This window comes from Schistocerca serialis, chromosome 2, assembly GCF_023864345.2.
Source record: "Schistocerca serialis cubense isolate TAMUIC-IGC-003099 chromosome 2, iqSchSeri2.2, whole genome shotgun sequence".
In the NCBI taxonomy this organism is placed as follows: domain Eukaryota; kingdom Metazoa; phylum Arthropoda; class Insecta; order Orthoptera; family Acrididae; genus Schistocerca; species Schistocerca serialis.
Window position 1 is genome coordinate 259,794,398 of NC_064639.1, and position 24,002 is coordinate 259,818,399.

At 42.7% G+C, this 24,002-nt stretch overlaps 1 protein-coding gene across 1 annotated transcript in view; it reads right to left on the bottom strand.

Moving 5' to 3' along the window:
• Window positions 1-229: 229 nt before the first annotated feature.
• The window catches only part of LOC126455886 (lactosylceramide 4-alpha-galactosyltransferase-like), a 70,204-nt gene continuing 46,431 nt past the window's right edge, over window positions 230-24,002 (bottom strand). The window contains exons 3-4 of the mRNA XM_050091646.1: window positions 20,007-20,226; window positions 230-490 (exon numbers count right to left, since the gene is read on the bottom strand). Of these exons, the coding sequence (XP_049947603.1) occupies window positions 230-490; window positions 20,007-20,226 (481 nt within the window). The remainder of the gene's footprint in view (window positions 491-20,006; window positions 20,227-24,002) is intronic.

The following is a 24,002-nucleotide window of genomic DNA, read 5'->3' on the forward strand; positions in this document are numbered from 1 at the left end:
AGTCCTGAGATAAATTTTTTTTCAATTACTACATATCAGCTATTTCGACACAACAGTAGCCCATTACTTCTCAAATGGAGGGTCGGAATATTAGGCAAGTCAAGAAGGTCAGATGTCTATGTCGTATCGCCACAAGTTGAAGCCCATCAGAGTACATCTGAATAATTTGGGGCAGCATCGGGTTTACGAATTTCTGGAACGATTAGTCTGTAAAAAACGAAAAGCACTATTAGAAGTGTCCCGCGGCGGCCCTGAAGGAGTTCGGACAATTTTTGCGGGCGAGTATAGCGTAGACTGAGTTTTGCGGCACGACGTCAGCTTCCGCGCTGACCTTGTTCCACACGTGGGCTGCGTAAGCTCGGTGCATGACAGCCAGCGTGCTCTTGGTGTCCTCCTCAGAAAAGTACCTCCTCCACCTCTCGAAGGGCACTGGGTACAGCAGCAGCGGCCTCAGAACTCGGAAACCACGACAGTTCCTCATAAGTATTACCTGCAAACATGCACACATATAAAATGACGCATCGATGCCTGAAACCTTACTCTTTTGCTGCTTTTCCATATATTATCTACAGGGCAGATACACGGAAAGCATCTTAACCAGTGAACTTATGGGGAAAGGCAGGACATAGCGATTCGGAAGCAGAGTGGCACAGTTATGCCCTAATGCATGTAAACTCCACCCCTGATAGCATGAAATAACTTACGGTCTATTCGCCCCGTGAAAGGCAATTAAATGTGGGGCAGATCTTACAAAAATAACATGGACGACGGGCTAAAAACAGGACCGGTGTAAGCAACTTTAAATAGGATTTGTATCATCTGTAAAATGATACAAGTAATTTACATTGAGGTGACAAAAGTCATTGTGTACGTCTTAATATTGTGTCGGACTTCCTATTGCTGGACATGACATGGATTCAACAAATCGTTGCAAGTTCCCTGCATAAATATTGAGCCAAACTGCCTCTATAGCCGTCCATAAATGCGGAAGTGTTGCCGGTGCAAGATATTGTGCACGAAGTTCGATAGGATTCATGTCGGGCTATCTGGGTGACTAAATCAACTGCTCAAATTGTCCAGAATGTTCTTCAAACCAATCGCAACAACTGTGGCTCGGTGACATGACATAACTGCTTGGGAACATGAAGTCCATGATTGTCTGCAAATGGTCTCCATGTAGCTGAACATAACCATTCCGGTTAATGATCGGTTCAGTTGGATCAGCGGTGCCAATCCGTTCCATGTAAGCATAGTCAACACCATTATGGAGCCACCACCAGCTTGCACAGTGCCTTTTGGACAACTTGGGTGAAGGGCATCGTGGGGTTTGCGTCACACTTGAACCTACCATCAGCTCTTACTAACTAAAATCGGGACTCATCTGACCAGGCCACAGTTTCCCAATTGTCTAGGCTCCTACCGATACGGTCACGAGCCCAGAAGAGATGCAGCAGGCGATGACGTGCTGTTAGCAATGGCACTCGAGACGGTCGACTGCTCCCCATAGCAAATTAACGCCCAGTTTCGTAGTACTGTCCTAACCGTAGATTCTTCGTATGTCCGACATTGATTTCGGCGGTATTTCACGCAGTGTTGCTTGTCTTTAAGCAGTGACAACTCTACGCAAACGCCGCTGCTCTCAGTGGTTAAGTGAAGCCCGTCGACCACTGAGTTGTCCGTGGTGAGAGGTATTCTTGGCACACTCTTGACACTGCAGATCTCGAAATATTGAATTCCCTGACGATTTCCTAAATGAAATGTCCAATGCCTTTAGCTCCAAGTACCAATCCGGTCCTTGTCATGGTACACGCGGTCCCCCACGTCGGAGGTTCCAGTCCTTCCTCGGGCATGGGTGTGTGTGTGTGTGTTTTCCTTAGCGTAAGTTAGTTTAAGTTAGATTAAATAGAGTGTAAGCTTAACGACCAATGGATCTTACCACAAATTTCTAAGTTTCCAAACCAAACCGCTTTCAAAATCTCTTGCTTCCCGTCGTGCAGCCATGATCACGTCGGAAACCTTTCTACCTGAATCACCTGAGTTTGTGGTATGTAAACAGAACACTTAATTCACAGGATAAAATTAAAACCATATGGTCAGTTGTGAAGGAAGTGCCTGATCAGCAACACAAGGTCGATGATATAAAGTAAGTCTGTAGTAAAAATATTTCTGTTACTGGTAAATCAGATCTATGTACAGTGTTTAATAATCATTTTCTGAGCGTTACTGCTGAATTAAATAAAAATTTAGTTTCTACAGGGAATCATATAACTATCTTGGCAAATGCCTTACCGAGATTGACGTCTGAAATAATCCTCTGTCATACACACAAGGGGGAGTTCTAGTCAGTAATTAAATCACTGAAGACCAAGGACTCTCATGGATATGATGGAGTGCCTAGCAATATATTTAAGTATCGTGCTGCACATGTTAGCCCTGTATTTAGCCATATTTGTAATTTTTCCTTTAGGTATGGTCCGTTTCCTGAACGATTAAAGTACTCAGTAGTAAAGCAACTTTATAAAAAGGGAGAAAAGGAAAATGTAGACAATTTTGGACGTATATCTATGCCACCAGTGTTTGCTAAAGTTATTGAAAAGGCTGTATACACAAGATAATTGATCATTTTGGGTGAAGGATAATTGATCATTTTATGTTATACTAAATGCTGTCATATGTACAGTTCGGCTTTAGAAGTCGTTTAAGAACTGAAAATACTATATTCTCTTTTTTTGAGAGGTACTGGATGGGTTAAACAAAAGGTTTCGAGCGCTAGGCATATTTTTTGATTTAACTAAGGCGTTTGATTGTGTTGATCACAAAACATTGCTCCAGAAGTTGGACCATTACGGAATATAGGGAGTAGCTCACAACTGGTTCACCCCTTACTTTAGCAACAGACAGCAAAAGGTTATTATTCACAATGTAGAGAATGGCTGTGGTTTCGGGTCTGAGTGGGGTACAGTCAAGTGGGGGGGGGGGGGGGGGGAGAGAGACTGCCCCAGGGATCAGTGTTGGGACCACTCTTGTTCCTTATTTATATAAATGATATGCCGTCTAGTATTACAGATAACTCTAAAATATTTCTATTTCCTGATGACACTAGCTTGGTAGTAAAGGATGTTGTGTGCAACATTGGCCTGGTTTCAAATAGTGCAGTGCATGACGTAAGTTCATTGCTTGTAGAAAATAAACTAATGCTAAATCACAGTAAGACCCAGTTTTTACAGTTTATAACACACAATTCAACTAAACCTGACGTTTTAATTTTACAGAATGGACATACGATTAATGAAACTCAATGGTTCCGATTTCTAGGTGTTCAGATAGATAGTAAAGTGTCATGGAAAGCCCACGTTCAGGATCTTTTTCAAAGACTTAATACTGCCATTTTTATTAATTGGACGGTATCTGAAGTGAGTGATTGTTCGACACGAAAATTAGTCTACTTTGCTTATTTTCATTCGCTTATGTCAAATGGTATTACATTTTGGGGTAACTCTTCCTATTCTAAAAGGATATTTCTGGCTCAGAAACAGGTGGTTTGGGCAATAAGTGGGGTAAGTTCATGATCGTCTTGTCGACCTTTGTCCACGAGTCTTGGTATTTGACATTGGTTTCTCAGTATATATATATATATATATATATATATATATATATATATATATATATATATATATATATATATATATATACGCAAACGGGTCCGTAACAGGCCCGTCACAGGAGAAGCGGGTGCAGTTGGTGTGTTAGCTGCTGTTGCCATGAACCCACACATGAGTACACGGGACATTGCGAGAGCCGGTGGACTGAGTCAAAGTAGTGTCATGCGCATACTGCATCGTCACCCCTTTCACCCGTTTCGCTACATCAGCAATTACATGGTGATGACTTTAATCATCGAGTGCAATTCTGTCAGTGGGCATTAACAGAGAGAGAAAAAAAAAATATATATATATATATATATATATATATATATATATATATATGTATATATACAGGGTGAGTCACCTAACGTTACCGCTGGATGTATTTCGTAAACCACATCAAACACTGACGAACGGATTCCACAGACCGAACGTGAGGAGAGGGGCTAGTGTAATTGTTTAATACAAACCATACAAAAATGCACGGAAGTATGTTTTTTAACACAAACCTACGTTTTTTTAAAATGGAACCACGTTAGTTTTGTTAGCACATCTGAACATATAAACCAATGCGTAATCAGTGCCGTTTGTTGCATTGTAAAATGTTAATTACATCCGGAGATATTGTAACCTAAAGTTGACGCTTGAAACCTCCGACGTTCAGTTGCGTTTTGTAACAAACACGGGCCACGGTCGGCGAGCAACATCTGCAGGGACATGTTTACGATGACGACCGTGTTTACGAGTGTGGCTGTAGTGCACTGTTGTGGTTTGATCTAGCTGTCGCAATGTCCGCATGTAGCGCTTGCTGCTATTGTCATTCTGCATTCGTCTCCGCACGCAGACCAACAGTAGTACACCGTGTTACCAGACGTCTGTGATAGTGTAGAGTTGTAGGAACTGTGATCATGGTGTATTCGAAGTCTGAAAAGGCGGAGATGATACTCATCTATGGCGAGTGTCGACGAAATGCAGCTGAAGCCTGCAGGGTGTATGCAGAACGGTACCCGGACAGAGAGCATCCAACGTGCCGCACATTGCGAAACATCTACCGCCAACTGTATGGAACAGGTATGGTCGTAGCACGCAAACGGGTCCGTAACAGGCCCGTCACAGGAGAAGCGGGTGCAGTTGGTGTGTTAGCTGCTGTTGCCATGAACCCACACATGAGTACATGGGACACTGCGAGAGCCGGTGGACTGAGTCAAAGTAGTGTCATGCGCATACTGCATCGTCACCGCTTTCACCCGTTTCATGTGTCGCTACATCAGCAATTACATGGTGATGACTTTAATCATCGAGTGCAATTCTGTCAGTGGGCATTAACAGAGAATACGTTGCAGTTGTACTTGTTTACCGATGAAGCGGGTTTCTAACCACGGGGCAGTGAATCTACGGAACATGCATTACTGGTCAGTGGACAATCCTCGCTGACTCAGACAGGTAGAGCGACAGCGACCGTGGACTGTAAATGTATGGTGCGGAATCATTGGCGACCACCTCATTGGTCCTCACTTCATTGCAGGGGCCCAAACAGCTGCAACATACATCGCGTTTCTACAGAATGATCTGCCAACGTTGCTCGAAAATGTCCCACTGGAAACGCGTCGACATATGTGGTATCAGCATGATGGTGCACCTGTACATTCCGCAATTAACACTAGGCTGACCCTTGACAAGATGTTCGACGGGCGTTTCATAGGACATGGAGGACGCATAAATTGGCCAGCCCGTTCTCCTGATCTTACACCTCTGGACTTCTTTCTGTGGGGTACGTTAAAGGAGAATGTGTACCGTGATGTGCCTACAACCCCAGAGGATATGAAACAACGTATTGTGGCAGCCTGCGGCGACATTACACCACATGTACTGCGGCGTGTACGACAATCATTACGCCAGAGATTGCAATTGTGTGCAGCAATTGATGGCCACCACATTGAACATCTATTGGCCTGACATGTCGGGACACACTCTATTCCACTCCATCAACTTTAGGTTACAATATCTCCGAATGTAATTAACATTTTACAATGCAACAAACGGCACTGATTACGTATTTGTTTATATGTTCAGATGTGCTAACAAAACTAAAGGGGTTCCATTTTAAAAAAACGTAGGTTTGTGTTAAAAAACATACTTCCGTGCATTTTTTAATGGTTTGTATTAACCAATTACAGTAGCCCCTCTCTTCACGTTCGGTCTGTGCAATCAATTCGTCAGTATTTGGTGTGGTTTACGAAATATATCCAGCGGTAATATTAGGTGACTCACCCTGTATATATATATATATATATATATATATATATATATATATATATATATATATATATATATATATATTCCTTACTGTCATTTCTTGTTAACGATATTAGCTTATTCCCAAGAATAAGCAGCTTTCACTCTGTTAATACTCGGCAGAAATCAAACGAGCTTTTGGATCGGACTTCCTTAACTCTTGTGCAGAAAGGTGTGCAGTATACTGCTGCTTTCATTTTCAGTAAGCTATGGCTCGAATTCAAGAACCTTAGCACGCGCTTTCAAATCTAAACTGAAGAGTTTCCTCTATTCTGTTGAGGAGTTCCTTGAAAAATGAAGGTGATTTTTGTTGTATTGTTGATTGCGTTTACTTAAACTTATGGATTCACTTTTTTGGGTTCATAATCATTTTATTTTTATCTGTTATTACTTTTATGTGGTAAATGTATTGACATGTTCCATGACCTTGGAGATTTGCTCCTCAATTTGGTTCTACAGATCTTGACGTGTAAATAAATAAATAATAAGTAAATAAATAAATAAATAAATTACAGTCCTGCCAGTCCACTGCCTTTATATACAATAGTCTAGGTGTAGCGCCTTTGATTAGTAATCAAAACGTCCCCGATCCTGGGTTCGAACCCCGCCACCACTTAAGTTCTGAATAAAAATCATTAGTGTTACGGCCAGTGACTTCCGGCTTAAGAAGTCACCCTCATTCTGACAATGACCTTGTCAAAGGGAGAGGAAGAGCGGACATAGGTTCAGGGCACTCTCTTGCCATTGGGGTGGGGAACTGCCCCTAAATGTGAAGGGATCAGCAGTGATCAAGGGTATGAGGATGAAGAAAGCTGTAGAGGCCACTGTTCTAAAGGCACATAATGTGTTATCAAAAAATGGTTCAAACGGCTCTGAGCACTATGGGACTTAACATCTGAGGTCATCAGTCCCCTAGAACTTAGAACAACGTAAACCTAACTAACCTAAGGACATCACTCACATCCACGCCCAAGGCAGGATTCGAACCTGCGTCCGTAGCAGTCGCGCAGTTTCGGACTGAAGCGCCTAGAACCGCTTGGCCACCGCGGCCGGCAATGTGTTATCCACATGGCATGTGTCCTGTACATGAAAAATAATATCATGGCGATCTCTCCATTGCAAAAGATTCCGGAATACTCTCCCATTCAGATGTCCGGGAGGGAACTGCCAATGGGGACGTGACCATGAGAGAATGACTGAATAACCAACGAAACGATAACGTCCTACGAGTAGGGGCATGGAGTGCAGAAGTTTAAACATGGTAGCAAGCTAGAAAATCTTAAAATGGAACTAAAAGAACTCAATGTAGATATCGTGGGGGCCAGTAAAGGGAAATGGAAAGAAGAGCAAGATTACTGGTGAATTGAGTAGAAGGTCACATCAATAGCAGTGGAAAACGCTATAAAGAGAGTAGGATTCGTTATGAACAGAAACGTAGGGCAGATAGGGTGTACCTATGAACAGCTCAGTGATATGGTTTTTCTCATCATAGTCGACAGGAAACCATGTATTATGTGTGTTGACATATCAGGATGAAGATGAAGAGACAGAGAAAGTATACGAGAATACTGAACGCGTTAACCAGTATGTAAGGGGGTATGAAAATCTGATAATGACGGATGACTGGAATGCGGTTATAGGGGAGGGATAGAAGAAAGAGTTACGGGAGGATATGTGCTTAGTACGAGGAGTGAGATAGGAGAAGGATTCATTGAATTATGCAATAAATTTCAGCTAGTAATAGCGAGTACTCTGTTCAAGAATCACGAGAGGAGGAGATATACTTGGCCGGGTGATACTGGAAGATTTCCGTCAGATTACGTCATGGTCAGACAAAGATTCCGAAATCAAGTAGTGGATTGTAAGCCATATTCAGGAGCAGATATAGACTCAGATCGCAACATCGTGGTGAGGAAGAGTAGGCTGAAGTTTATAAGATTATTTAGGGAGAATCGATACGCAAAGAAGTGTGCTATGGAAGTACTAAAGAATGACGAAATACGATTAAATTTCTCTAAGGGTCTAGATATAGCAATAAGGAATAGCTCAGTAGGCAGTTAGAGTGAAGGGACATGGACATCTCTAAAGAGGACACTCGCAGAATTTGTATAGATAAATATAGGTACAAAGAAGGTAACTGCGAAGGAACTATTGGTAACAGAAGAAATACTTCAGTTGATCGATGAAAGAAGGAAGTTCAAAAATGTTCGGGGAAATTCAGGAATACAAAATAGTAGCCGCTGAGGAATGAAATAATAGTAAGTGCAGTGAAGCTAAGACGAAATGGCTCCATGAAAATTGTAAAGAAATCTAAAAATAAATGATCGTCGGAAGGTCTGACTCAGCATATAGGAAAGTAAAAAAAAAAAAAACCTTCAGTGAAATTAAATGCAAGGGTGGTAACATTAAGAGCGTAACGTAAATTCCACTACTAAATGCAGAGGAGAGAGCAGGTAGGTGGAAAGAGCACATCGAAGGTCTCTATGAGGGAGAATATGTGACAAAATATGGAACAGGAATCGATAGAGAAGAGATAGGGGGTGGAGATGGCTCTATGAATAGCTGAATGAAAAAAAGGCCAGATTATAAGTATGAAGGTGTACTAATATGAATGGAATAATTTGATCAGAACTGGTTTCTTTACGGAAGATACTGAAGCTAATTTTGTCGTCTACTATTGTAAGAGTGAGATCTAGAATATTCACTCCACTTTCTCCTGAAAATTTCAGTTCTGAAAGCAATCTGATTAAAACTGTTGCTGTCAATAATGGCTATGATCCTTCTATAGTAGATAGTATTTTAATAGGAAACCCAATAAGAGAGTTACCACCCTAGGCCGTTCTAATAACGAACCTAATGAAAAGAAAAAATTATCGCTGTACCATTTATGGGTTCAATTTCTTACAGGATCCAGCGTTTGCTTCAACATAAATAAAACTGTAGAGTAGCCTTCTCCACTAATAATTCTTTAAAAAGTAACATCATATATAACTTGAAACCTGCGCTTTCCCCTCTGCAGAATTCTGGTGTTTTTAAAATTATTTGCGGCAGTTGTCCTGCCTATTACATAGACCAAACAGGCCCAGCTATTTCGACAAGATTTAACGAACACATTCTCGGCAAAAAAGACACCAATGTTCATAATTCAACTTTCGCTGACAATTTGTTAATCAAAGGACATAATCCGAAAGATGTAAGAGACGTCCAAATCTTGCACTCGGAGAATGAAGGAGAAGAGCTAGAGATTTTTAAGGTAACTTGCCAGTGAACAGCTGGAAAAACAGTAAGAATTTTCATAAAGTTCATGAGGGTCTACCTACATAATGCGAACTCTGAATACAAAGAAATTTTAGGACAGTGAAAGTGTTTTAAGGATGACGATTTTGGTATAAGAATAATCAGAATAGTTTTGAATAACCTTTATTATACAAAAACTTACGTCGGTCAGTAATTTAAAATTTTTCTGGCTGGTCCATGTTTGAAGTCTATTGAATTATTATCTACTTTTCTTAGATGCTTAAAACTTCATGCACACATTTATGACATTATTATCTAACAAGTGGACTACAATCAAATGATTTCACTGAATAGTTTTTACACTATAAATACATAAATTAGACAATTAAAATTAAGGTAATTTTTATAATTAATAAGGGTATATTTTTTTCCTCCTGGTGATAATAAGCTGGTATCTGTAGTCTACTTTTCTCCAAATGGTAGCCTGAAATATCACAAAACAATTTCAGACCTGAAGCTGAAAAACTTTTTTTTTGCATAAAATAAACATCTCAGAAAATTTGATTCCTGGGAAATTCAGTTTAATGGTACATCTCATCTGTTACTCACCTCTGTTGTTCTTAAAACCCTCCGGTTGCATAATATTCTTGGTTTGTGTGTTCCTCATCTTCTCTCTTCCTTTTTTGCTCATTTGTGCTATTCTGGTGTATTTAGTTGCCTCAAGAACCCATTTTTCGCCTTCGGTCACTCTCAAGGATTCGATTGCCATTAGTGTTTGTCTCATATTGAAACCAGAAGTTAGTCCCAACAACTCTAAAACATGACATGTGCCAACTGCCTCATCACTAAAGCAAATAACTGCATCTAATGCACCTAATCTCATGGTATTGAAACCAAAAAACACAGTTTTAGGCAGGCGTTCCCGTATCAGATGGTTGAAACATTTATTAACATTTTGTGTCTTTCCATGTAAGCACCGTGACAATAGTTTAGTGTCACTTAGGTTCTGTATATAGGCTTAATTGCTTCCAGTACCTCAAATGGCAGGGAGTGATGGTGTGCATAAGTCTCACCATTTGCTATTGCTTTTCTGTATCCACACCATGCGTCTTCACCTGAGAGCAGAGAGCATGCTGTGGATGGTCATCTGTAGAAGTTTTATGAAAGAAGGTAGCCCATACTGCTTTCTTCATGGCCTCAATATTGTTCGATTCCTTCTTATGGCTAAACCACAATAGAGATGCAGTTTGTCCACCTCTTCTTTAGTAAGATGACGCTGACCACCAATTGGTTTGCCATCACTGAGCTTTTCCCCTTCATGTCTTTTATTAGCTTATGTAAAGCTGTGCCCATCCCCTTTTGGAAAATACCAACATACTCTAACTTTTCAATTTTTACAGTTCTTCCATAAGGTATATTTTCCAACAAATTTGCAAACCCTTTGGGGCCTCCATCTCCAAGGTATTTCACATACCGTACACCATAATTCTCTTCTGATCTTTGAAATATTCTGAAAACTTCCTCTAATTCCATTCCACCACTGTACCCAGAAAAATTCTGAACACAAACATGAGCCTAGTTATTTCCTTTGCAACCATGGCGGTACTTTGTCATACATTCTATGTCAACCACCTTTCCATTTTGTAGGGAAGTTGCGGTGAAAACACCATTCAATGATAGGTGACCACGCTTCTGCCATGTACCATCAAAGGCTTCAGCTATATCAGTGTCACCTTCATTGCATGACACAGTTTCTTCTACTGCTTTCTTCACAGACACAGTACTCACTTGACCAAGACTGTCAAGAAGTAGCTGTGTGTACTTATCAAATCTTGTAGGTGGGGACAAATTCATAATAGCACAAAATGTTAGAACTGCCTTTCTACCCTTCCCAACACACCTCATTCCATATGCAAGTCTGATATTTGTGTTATAAACTCTTCCTTTGCACAATCCAGAAGAATACCCAGTTTTAGTTACCCCACAGAGATCACAAAACACTTTTAACTTACTAGTCACACCTTTCCTGCCTTCAGAATCTTCGGCGATTTTAATACCACCTTTTCCACAAAGCGCGCACACAGCAGCGTTCTTTAGAAGCGAACATAAAACACTCAATTCAGCAATTATGGAAGCACATTCCGTTACAGTGTTTTGAACATATTTTGTAGGAACATCACTGGGTATTCAAATATTTTAGCTTCTGTCTTGAGGCACTTGGCGGAGTCGACATAACATCCAGTTGGTTTGTGGATGTAATTAACAGCCTCTACTTTCCAACGAAGTAAACTGATTACCATAAAACTTACATATTCCCGTTCCAAAACACTTTTTTTCAGGCATAACGACTTCCGAGGATGACACTGCACCAACAACTCAACAACGTACAGAAGTTTAAACACAAACAACTCTCGAAAACCATAGATATACAAAAAGAAATAAAAAAGCATCGGAAAGCATGTGTGCTAACAGGGTTGCCAACTCAAAAAACAATTACGCAGTGTATCTCTTCGAAGTGACAAAATAATAATGACGCCATTTGACATCCAACCGCAGCGGAAACACGGCCGTTGCCGCGTACCGACATATATTTAAATTTTTAAAGATGTTCCCAATGTCCGAATCGATTCATTCAACTAAAATTTTGTTCAAAAAACTCAAAATAATGATTTAAGACGGAAAAAAATTCGAATTTTTGAAGCAGATTCACTAGCAAGGACAGCCTCGTCCTTAACGGACAGTTGCAATTACACAACAAAAACTTTTTTCAAGGTATAGAGCCGCTAACAAAAAATGGTCTGAAATGCTTTACTCTCCTTAATGTAGACTCTTAAATATCGTATTCCTTTCCATTTTTATATATTCTACGTACAGTTTTTGAACTATATTTCTTTTGTGAAATAAGACCGTTACAGCAAGTCGCAAATTTCATGCACTAGTTGCTGTTGTTGCCTGTAGTGTTAAATTGTTCATGCAATGTCTCATTTACTCTTGTCTGTAGTTCGATCACTTCTTGCCAGATGGCGCGAATCTGTTTTCGTGTCCAACCCGTGCCCGCCTTGGCCTGTTAGCCGTCTAGTGTGACGGTGGAGGCGGTTTGATGCAGTTCTTGGCCCTAATGGTTCAAATGGCTCAGCTAACATCTGAGGTCATCAGTCCCTTAGACTTAGAACTACTTAAAAGCAACTAACCTAAGGACATCACACACATCCATGCCCGAGGCAGGACTCGAACCTGCGACCGTAGCAGCAGCGCCGTTCTGGACTGAAGCGCCTAAGACCGCTCGGCCACAGCGGCCGGCTCTTGGCCCTAAGCGACCTCGCGACTGCCATTGTATTTCGATGGAACATTTTATTCCAATAGACAAACATTCTTCATGTCGATGGATCAGATGAAATGTTTGGCTTTGTTGACGGAACCACAACTTCATCTCTCCTTGCACGGATTCATCACTACCAAAGTGAAGACCCCGAAGGTATTGTTTAAGTTTTGGAAACAAGTAGAAAATCAGATGGGGAAAAACCGTGGCTGTATTGTAGATGGTTGACGACAGTGAACCCAAAGCATCGGATTGTTGCAAGTGTGGAAGTGCGCGTGTGTGGGATCCCATTTTCTTGCTTAAGGACAATGGCTCCAAATGTGGACGAGCTCTTCGAATTCGAAACTCGATTACAGCACGCTGTTCTACACCAACGACATACACTCCTGGAAATTGAAATAAGAACACCGTGAATTCATTGTCCCAGGAAGGGGAAACTTTATTGACACATTCCTGGGGTCAGATACATCACATGATCACACTGACAGAACCACAGGCACATAGACACAGGCAACAGAGCATGCACAATGTCGGCAATAGTACAGTGTATATCCACCTTTCGCAGCAATGCAGGCTGCTATTCTCCCATGGAGACGATCGTAGAGATGCTGGATGTAGTCCTGTGGAACGGCTTGCCATGCCATTTCCACCTGGCGCCTCAGTTGGACCAGCGTTCGTGCTGGACGTGCAGACCGCGTGAGACGACGCTTCATCCAGTCCCAAACATGCTCAATGGGGGACAGACCCGGAGATCTTACTGGCCAGGGTAGTTGACTTAGACCTTCTAGAGCACGTTGGGTGGCACGGGATACATGCGGACGTGCATTGTCCTGTTGGAACAGCAAGTTCCCTTGCCAGTCTAGGAATGGTAGAACGATGGGTTCGATGACGGTTTGGATGTACCGTGCACTATTCAGTGTCCCCTCGACGATGACCAGTGGTGTACGGCCAGTGTAGGAGTTCGCTCCCCACACCATGATGCCGGGTGTTGGCCCTGTGTGCCTCGGTCGTATGCAGTCCTGATTGTGGCGCTCACCTGCACGGCGCCAAACACGCATACGACCATCATTGGCACCAAGGCAGAAGCGACTCTCATCGCTGAAGACGACACGTCTCCATTCGTCCCTCCATTCACGCCTGTCGCGACACCACTGGAGGCAGGCTGCACGATGTTGGGGCGTGAGCGGAAGACGGCCTAACGGTGTGCGGGACCGTAGCCCAGCTTCATGGAGACGGTTGCGAATGGTCCTCGCCGATACCCCAGGAGCAACAGTGTCCCTAATTTGCTGGGAAGTGGCGGTGCGGTCCCCTACGGCACTGCGTAGGATCCTACGGTCTTGGCGTGCATCCGTGCGTCGCTGCGGTCCGGTCCCAGGTCGACGGGCACGTGCACCTTCCGCCGACCACTGGCGACAACATCGATGTACTGTGGAGACCTCACTCCCCACGTGTTGAGCAATTCGGCGGTACGTCCACCCGGCCTCCCGCATGCCCACTATACGCCCTCGCTCAAAGTCCGTCAACTGCACATACGGTTCACGTCCACGCTGTCGCGGCATGCTACCAGTGTTAAAGACTGCGATGGAGCTCCGTATGCCACGGCAAACTGGCTGACACTGACGGCGGCGGTGCACAAATGCTGCGCAGCTAGCGCCATTCGACGGCCAACACCGCGGTTCCTGGTGTGTCCGCTGTGCCGTGCATGTGATCATTGCTTGTACAGCCCTCTCGCAGTGTCCGGAGCAAGTATGGTGGGTCTGACACACCGGTGTCAATGTGTTCTTTTTTCCATTTCCAGGAGTGTAATTACGCTATACACCTCATCTTGAATGCTACAATTTGGTGTCCTCTAGCGGCAGAGGGCTGCAAATATGCAGACACGAAGTGCTGAGACGTAGAATGTTAAGTGTCCATTTTATTTAAAAAGCTGAAGAAGTTTTCACACAAGAATTTCGAAGGCATTAATTTTTAGCACGCCCTCGTAGATATTGTATATTATCCTTCTTTCCATACAGCTTAATCCCATTTTTGCACAGAATTTTGAACATATTGCATTATTTTGCGTTGTATAACGCTTACTGTAGGTCGACAAATTCTACGAACACGTACTGATTTTTCCTCATTCTTGCTTCCGTTACCAACCGTAACGTCAGAATTGCGTCCCTGTTGCCTTTACCTTTTCTAAACCCAAACTGATCGTCATCTAACACAACCTCAGTTTTATTTCCCATTCTTTCGTATATTATACTTGGATGCTTGAGCTGTTACGCTGATTGTGCTATAATTCTCGCACTTGTCAGCTCTTGCAGTCTTTGGAATTGTGTAGAAGATGTTTTTCCGAAAGTCAGCTGGTATGTCGCAAGACTCGTACATTGTAAGTAGGCTGTTTAGGTTTTTATGTTGGTAACGCCCTGTAGCGCTCTATATGAATATCACTGACTGTGCTATGTGCAGTCTGTGGCTGGTTTGCATTGTTGGAATTTGCTGTTGTAGTGTTGGGCAGTCGGCTGTTAACAGCGCGTAGCGTTGCGCATTTGGAGGTGAGCCGCCAGCAGTGGTGGATGTGGGGAGAAAGATGGTGCACTTTTGAGAGCGGATTAACTGGACGTGTGTCCATCAGAGACAGTAAATTTGTAAGACTGGATGTCATGAACTGACATATACAGGGTGAGTCACCTAACATTACCGCTGGATATACTTCGTAAACCACATCAAATACTGACGAATCGATTCCACAGACAGAACGTGAGGAGAGGGGCTACTGTAATTGGTTAATGCAAACCATAAAAAAATGAACGGAAGTATGTTTTTTAACACAAACCTACGTTTTTTTAATGTTATCCCGTTAGTTTTGTTAGCACATCTGAACATATAAACAAATACGTTATCAGTGCCATTTGTTGCATTGTAAAATGTTAATTACATCCGGAGATATTGTAACCTAAAGTTGACGCTTGAGTACCACTCCTCCGCTGTTCGATCGTGTGTATCGGAGAGCACCGAATTACGTAGGGATCCAAAGGGAACGTTGGTGGACCTTAGGTACAGAAGAGACTGGAACAGCACATTACGTCCACATGCTAACACCTTTTTATTCGTCTTTTTCACTGACGCACATGTACATTACCATGAGGGGTGAGGTACACGTACACACGTGGTTTCCGTTTTCAATTACGGAGTGGAATAGAGTGTGTCCCGACATGTCAGGCCAATAGATGTTCAATGTGGTGGCCAGCATTTGCTGCACACAATTGCAATCTCTGGCGTAATGAATGTCGTACACGCCGCAGTACATCTGGTGTAATGTCGCCGCAGGCTGCCACAATACGTTGCTTCATATCCTCTGGGGTTGTAGGCACATCACGGTACACATTCTCCCTTAACGTACCCCACAGAAAGAAGTCCAGAGGTGTAAGATCAGGAGAACGGGCTGGCCAATTTATGCGTCCTCCACGTCCTATGAAACGCATAGGAGGAGTGGTACTAAAGCGTCAACTTTAGGTTACAATATCTTCGGATGCAGTTAACATTTTACAATGCAACAAACGGCATTGATTATGTATTTGTTTATATGTTCAGATGTGCTAACAAAACTAACGTGGTTCCTTTTAAAAAAACGTAAGTTTGTGTTAAAAAACATACTTCCGTGCATTTTTGTATGGTTTGTATTAAACAATTACACTAGCCCCTCTCCTCACGTTCGGTCTGTGGAATCGGTTCGTCAGTATTTGATGTGGTTTACGAAATATATCCAGCGGAAATGTTAGGTGACTCACCCTGTATATATATATGACTTTTGAACACTATTAAGGTAAATACATTGTCAGTCAGGGCCATTCTTTTGTAGGAATTTTTGAAAGTCAGATTGTGTTGCGCTGAAAATATTGTGTGTGAGTTTAGTGTTGATTAGAATAAGTAAAGATCGAAATGTCTGATTACGTTCAGTTCTGCTCAGCTGCTTGAAAATCAAATAACGTAAGGGGTTTATCAGCACAGTAATTCAATAATTTTCCTAAGGGGACGTTTCAACATTCTCAACGTGAATAGTCGTTTTGTTACCACTTCCCGCAATGATTTCAGAAATGCTGATGGAATGTTATCTATCCCTTCTGCCTTATTTGATCTTAAGTCCTCCAAAGCTCTCTTAAATTTTCACTACAACACCGCATCACCTACTTCTTCTAAATCGACTCCTGTTTCTTCTTCCATCACGCCAGACAAATCTTTACCCTCATAGAGGACTTCATGTACTCTTTCCACCTATCCGCGCCCTCCTCTGCATTTAACAGTGGAATTCCCGTTGCACTCTTAACGTTACTACCCTTGCTTTTAATTTCGACAAGGGTTATTTTGACTTTCCTGTATGCTGAATTAGTCATTCCGAAAATCATTTTTTTTTTCGATATCTTCACATTTTTCATGCAGCCATTCCCTGCATTTCCTATTTATTACATTCCTCAGCGACTTGTTCTGTATATCTGAATTTTCGTTCTTCCTTCTTTCATCAATTCAGGTGAAGTATTTCTTCTCTTACCCATGGTTTCTTCGCAGTTACCTTCTTTGTACCTATGTTTTTCTTCCCAACTTCTGTGATTGACCGTTTTAGAAATGTCCACTCCTCTTCAATTGTACTGCCTACTGAGCTATTTCTTATTGCTGTGTCTGTAGCCTTAATGAACTTCAATCGTATCTCGTCATTCCCTAATACTTTCGCAGGTTCGAATCCTGCCTCGGGCATGGATGTGTGTGCTGTCCTTAGGTTAATTAGGTTTAAGTAGTTCTAACGTCTGGGGGACTGATGACATCAGAAATTAAGTCCCATAGTGCTCAGAGCCATTTTAACCATTTGAAGGTATAAGTACTTAATGTGTAACTACATCAACAGCACGATGCATAGATGAGCGTTCTTGCCCACACCCCTCTGCAGACAATGCACGGCAAGTGATGTAGCACATACCACGGCATCGTGCATTGGAACAGTGGAATGGGGAGAGAGGGGGTGGACATCATGAGCTATAGTTACCGAAAAGGGCCGGCATGTTAGGGTAGCTGATGTTATTACACATAATTATAGTAGCTCTTGCCATCCTTATCATAACAAAACTGCTGATATGGGAACTCCGCTGCAAGTAGCAGCTAGTTGCTTATCAGGTAACACGGCAGTATATGCAGAAGAACTTATACTTGGTTTTCAGCAGCCATGGAATCTTACATATTTGTATCAGCTGCTAAGAAGCGAAACATGCGGCTCGGTGTGTAGTTTGTAGCAGTTGGAAAGCAAGTCGTAAAAGGAAAACATGTTATGGGCGGCACCACTGGCCTACTGTTTCTTAGTAATTTAGGCGAACAGAGGATAAGAGAGAGAAAGAGTGTTCCTGTGAGACACGTGACACAACGTGATTCCAAGTAGTGGCAGATGTCAGCACTTAACAATACCCAGGAACACTCGTGCAAAAACTTGTGAACGTTTATCCACTTGACACGGCTCGGTTTTCAAGAAAATTATATTACTTAGTATTGCTGTGAGTCCATGCGTTCGTAAGTTGTAAGAATGATCACTGGGAGCAGTCACATTCATAATACATCTAAGAACGTGTGTTAACGGAACGATTTAAAGTGGAACGACCACATAAAACTAATAGCATTTAAGACAGATACCAGACTGAGATTTACTGGAAGAATCATCAGGAATTGTAATCCGTCAACAAATGAGGTAGCTTACAAACCGCCGTTCAACCAGTACTTAACTCTTTCTAAGCAATCTAGGATCTGAAATAGAGGAAAGGATAGAGAGAAGGTACAAAAATCGCCAGCGCATTTCGTTACAGGTCTATTTAGTAATTGCAAAAGTGTCAAAGAGATGCACAGCCAAGTCCAGTTACAGACACTTCAACAGATGCATTCCGTATGACGGTGTGGTTTACTGTTAAAGTTCTGAGAGCGTACATTCCTAGATGGGTCAATCAATATATTACTTCTTCCTATGTATATCTCAGGGAAGACCATGAACATGTAATTAGAGAGATTCAAGCTTACGGAGGCTTTCAGAAAGGTAGAGGCACCAGAGAGGTAGACCTGACGGTACTCTTCAAAATGGAAGCAAGACTGAAGAAATATCATGACACGTTCTTAGGATTTATCGACCTGGAAAAAGTTTTCGATAGAGAAAAATTGTGCAAGATGTTCGAAATTTTGAGAAAAAGTAGGACTAAGCGGTAGGGAATGACGGGTAACATACAATATTTCCAAGATCCAGGGGGTAACAATAAGACTGGAAGACGAAGAAGTCCTCCGATTAAAAACGGGGTACGACAATGATGCAGTCCTTCGCTTCTACTATTCAATTTATATATCGAAAAAGCAATGACAGGAATAAAATAAACGTTGAGGAGCGCCATTAAAATTGAGGCTGAAAGGATATCGATGTCGATGTTTCGTGGGGCGCTCAACTGCGCGGTCATCAGCGCCCGGACGAAGTCTCGATTTTTACACTGTCCAAATTTTTTTTCACAATCCAATCTAGCCACTGTCACGAATGATGATGATGATTAGTATGAAATGATGAGGAGAACACAAACACGCGGTCCCTGGGCAGAGAAAATCCCCAACCCAGCATGGAATCGAAAGGATATCGCAGGTGACATTGCCACGCTCAGTGAAGGTGAAAAAGAGTTACAGGAGGCGTTCAGTGGAATGAACAATCCAACGAGCATAGCATATGGACTGAGAGTATAGTGAACAAAGACGAAAATAATGAGAAGCTGCATAAATGACAATAGCGAGAAGCTAAATATCAAAACTGGTGATAACGAAGTAGACGAAGTTCAGGAATTCTGCTTCTTCAGAAGCAAAATAACCCAAGATGGACGATGCAAGGAAGTCATAAAAAGCAGACTAGCACAGGCAAAGAGGGCATTCTTGGCCAGAAGAAGTGTACTAGCATCAAACATAGGCCTTAATTTGAGGAACAAATTTCTAGGAATGTACATTTGGAGCCCATCGTTGTCTGGTAGTAAATCATGAACTGTGCGAAAACCAGAAAAAAAGAGATTCGAAGCATTTATGATGTAGTGCTCATTGTTGAACATTAGGTGGACTGTTGAGAACTGGGGAGGTCTACTGCATAATGCAGTTCACTGACAGGAGGACTGTGTTTCGACTTCAGAGAATAACCTGCACAGTACTAGAGGAAGCTGAAGAGGATAAGAGCTGTAAGGGAAGCCAGAGACTGGAATATATACAACAAATAATTGAGGACGTAGGTTGCAAGCGATACTCTGAGATGAAGATTTTAGCATGGGAGAGGAATTCGTGGAGCTCCTCATAAAACCAGACTGACGACTCAGAGCGGACCAGCACTCTTTCTTCTGGTGAACCATTCGCACGGGTAAACAAATCGCCCTCTGTCAAAGACTGTAACCTGGCTTGCAAACTGTAGACGGATATGTAGAGAGAGAGTGACGGTCATAACGCTTGAACTGGTGTAATGTGGTTCTGTGCTCTTGACTTACCTTGTTGACGTTGCAACGTCGAATCAGCAACTTCTTGAGTATTGCGCCGCCGTTGGACGTCCATTCCTGCCCATTGAAGTCCGTCCGAAGACTTTCCATGTAGGCATTAGCCAACTCCTCACCTGCTGAGCCCGGCCGTAAAGACATATGCATTGCACCATTGGCGATCGAAGAAGCGCTCTCTGCTGCAATCCAGTTTTCACCCATCTGTGAAAGGTCTCTGTGAATAATAAATTCCAAAATCAGCTTGGCAACGAACCATGGCTGGTTTAAAATGTTATTGTGTTTTTGTATTTCTTTTATACAGACTGTGCATATATATATGTGTATAGAGACCGGGCCAAATATCTCACGAAATAAGCATCAAAAGAAAAAACTACAAAGAACGAAACTCGTCTAGCTTGAAGGGGAAACCAGATGGCGCTATGGTTGGCCCGCTAGATGGCGCTGCCATAGGTCAAACGGATATCAACTGTGCTTTTAAAAATAGGAACCCCCATTTTCTATTACATATTCGTGTAGTACATAAAGAAATATGTATGTTTTAGTTGGACGACTTTTTTCGCTTTGTGATAGATGGCGCTGTAATAGTCATAAACGTCTAAGTACGTGGTATCACGTAACATTCCGCCAGTGTGGACGGCATTTGCTTCGTGATACATCATCCGTGTTAAAACGGACCGTTTACCAACTTCGGAAAAGGTCTATATTGTGTTGATGTATGGCTATTGTGATCAAAATGCCCAAAGGGCGTGTGCTATGTATGCTGCTCGGTATCCTGGACGACATCATCCAAGTGTCCGGACCGTTTGCCGGATAGTTACGTTATTTAAGGAAACAGGAAGTGTTCAGCCACATGTGAAACGTCAACCACAACCTGCAACAAATGACGATGCCCAAGTAGGTGTTTGAGCTGCTATCGCGGCTGATACGCACATCAGTAGCAGACAAATTGCGCGAGAATCGGGAATCTCAAAATCGTCGGTTTTGAGAATACTACATCAACATCGATTGCACCCGTACCATATTTATATGCACCAGGAATTGCATGGCGACGACTTTGAACGTCGTGTACAGTTCTGCCACTGGGCACAAGAGAAATTACGGGACGATGAAAGATTTTTTGCACGCGTTCTATTTAGCGACGAAGCGTCATTCACTAACAGCGGTAACGAAAACAGGCATAATATGCACTACTGGGAAACGGAAAATCCACGATGGCTGCGACAAGTGGAACATCAGCGACCTTGGCGGGTTTATGTATGGTGCGGCATTATGGGAGAAAGGATAATTGGTCCCCATTTTATTGATGGCAATCTAAATGGTGGAGTGTATGCTGAATTCCTACGTAATGTTCTACCGATGTTAGTACAAGATGTATCACTGCATGACAGAATGGCGATGTGCTTCCAACATGATGGATGTCCGGCACAAAGTTCGCGTGCGGTTGAAGCGGTATTGAATTGCATATTTAATGACAGGTGGATTGGTCGTCGAAGCACCATACCATGGCCCGAACGTTCACCGGATCTGACGTCCCAGGATTTCTTTCTGTGGGGAAAGGATATTTGCTATCGTGATCCACCGACAACGCCTGACAACCTGCGTCAGCGCATTGTCAATGCATGTGCGAACATTACGGTAGGCGAACTACTCGCTGTTGAGAGGAATGTCTTTACACGTGTTGCCAAATGCATTGAGGTTGACGGGTATCATTTAGAGCTTTTATTGCATTAATGTGGTTGAGCCGTGGTAAAAATTACTCTTTTGAAGAGTGCGCCGCAGTGCGTAGTGTGAAGCAGTCGTCCTCCGTTTCTGGCGGTGGCGCCGCTGTGACAGTCGCAGCTTTGGTGTCTTCCTCTGGTGGGAAAAGGGAAAGGCTGCCTGTTCACGTGCGTTTAAGGGGCGCTATGAGCTCGCCAGTTGGTGAGTCTGGGTGAGTCTGGAGTCAGTCTGGGGTCAGTCTCCCAGCTTGCTAGTCTGTCTCTCGTCCGAATTTGTGGCGCAGTGAGAGAACTCAAGGAGTGGTCGCCTGGTCGGGGACATAGTTCCTGCGTCTGCGCGTTAGGCCACCAGTCTGCTCGAGTTGCTCAGGCAACGGTCATTGGCGGTTGGATCGATCGGTTGGTCGGTCGCGCACTGAGACACAAGATGACTTGTCCGCCTTGAGCGTCGGCGCATTTCAGGTCGCCACGTCAGTCCAGGGGGCCGCGTCGTAAAGCGAGGGGTAGTGGCTTCGCGGCCGACACGAGAGCAACAGAAGTCAACCCACGACATCGGTCGGGTCGGTGCGAGCTGCGACGCCGTGAGACGGGAGATCGGCGCGCCTTCCTGCGTCCATTGAAGCAGCTGGCAGCGAACGGTTCGGGACAGCGTTTTGGGGGTGCTGCGCCATTGTCTTCGCCAGAAATCGCAGTTTGTTAAAAGTTAAGTGATTGGTGATATGTTGTTTCATTTACTTGTTAAATTCTACTTGTTTTCTTGGTGAGGTCACCAGCCGCTTTGTTTTGGGGTCGTCCCACCATTCTTCTCCGTTTGCCCGCCAGCGGGAAGGTGGTTATTTATGAATTGGGTGGTCCATTTTTCCCCTGTGGAGTAGGGGCGGGTTAGAGCAACCTGTGGTTCGGGTTGTTCGGTAATCGCCCTATCAATCTGCCGTACGTTAATAGCTGCCTCTGTCATGTTTGTCGGATTCGGTGTGTTAACGAATTTATTGCTTGAAGTGTAACGGCCTAATTCCTGAAATATGTTTTTATCTTTCCTATCATCTTGAGAGGCGGTATATGTGTACTGTAGAGCATGTTTGGCCAACCTTGTATAATTTATGTAAGATTGCATTTCATAGGCTTTTATTTAAATGGTCATTTTAGTATATAAAGTTGCCACCCTTCCACCGTAAGACTTTTCTTGAAGTTAAAATCAAGTTGCACCTTCGGTGGCAAGTTAATATTTTAATTTTAGTGTTTTGTACCATTTCCATCCCTCCTACGGGGTGCATAGTTTGTGTGCTTGTGTCAATTGTTAAAATTTTTACCTTAAGGTAATCTGGTGTGTTGCAGATTTGCACCTGTGTAGTCTTCCAGAGGTTGTGAGCGGTCGTGACTACGGCCGTGTCAAAAGGGAGCGGCAAGATTCTCAGCCCGAAAGCTCATACACTCTAAATTTTGTTTCTTTCTGCCTCTGAATGAACTGTAACTTGATATTTAGAGGGTGCTTTCTGCTTATAATTTTAAATCTGTTTCTTAAAAATAAAAGCTTTTAGGAATAAAATCCCCATTTGTTAAAAGCAATTTCATTTTGATTTCATCAGTTACTCCCTGGCAACTACTTCCACGCTCACATAGTGTGATTAAATGTATTAATGTTCTTGACGAATCGCTACTAAATACAGTAAATTCTTAAGAATAAGTTTTGAAAGTAAAATCACGGTTCAGTGGTATTTACAGGTAATTACGCTGTAACAGCATGCGTCCGCAGGAATGATAAGTTCACAAAGGTAAATGTATCACATTGTAACATCCGAAATAAAATGTTCAAACGTACCTACGTTGTGTAGTTTAATTTAAAAACCTACCTGTTACCAACTATTCGTCTGAAATTGTCAACCATATGTTTGTGACTATTACAGCGCCATCTATCGCAAAGCGAAAAAAGTGGTCCAACTAAAACATTCATATTTCTTTACATACGACGCGAATATGTAATGAAAATGGGGGTTACTACCTAAAAAAACGCAGTTAATATCCGTTTGACCTATGGCAGCGCCATCTAGTGGGCCAACCATACCGTCGTCTGGTTTCCCCCTTCAAGCTAGACAAGTTCCGTTCTTTGTAGTTTTTCGTGAGATATAAGTCTGTATGTACATATATTTTAAGAGGAAAAAGGGAAACGAAGGAATTGTGGGAATGGAATGGACATCGGTAGATGTGATGTACGTGTACACGCAAATAAACTATTAAAATTTCAGAGAATTTGGATGATCTCTTCAAGAGAAAG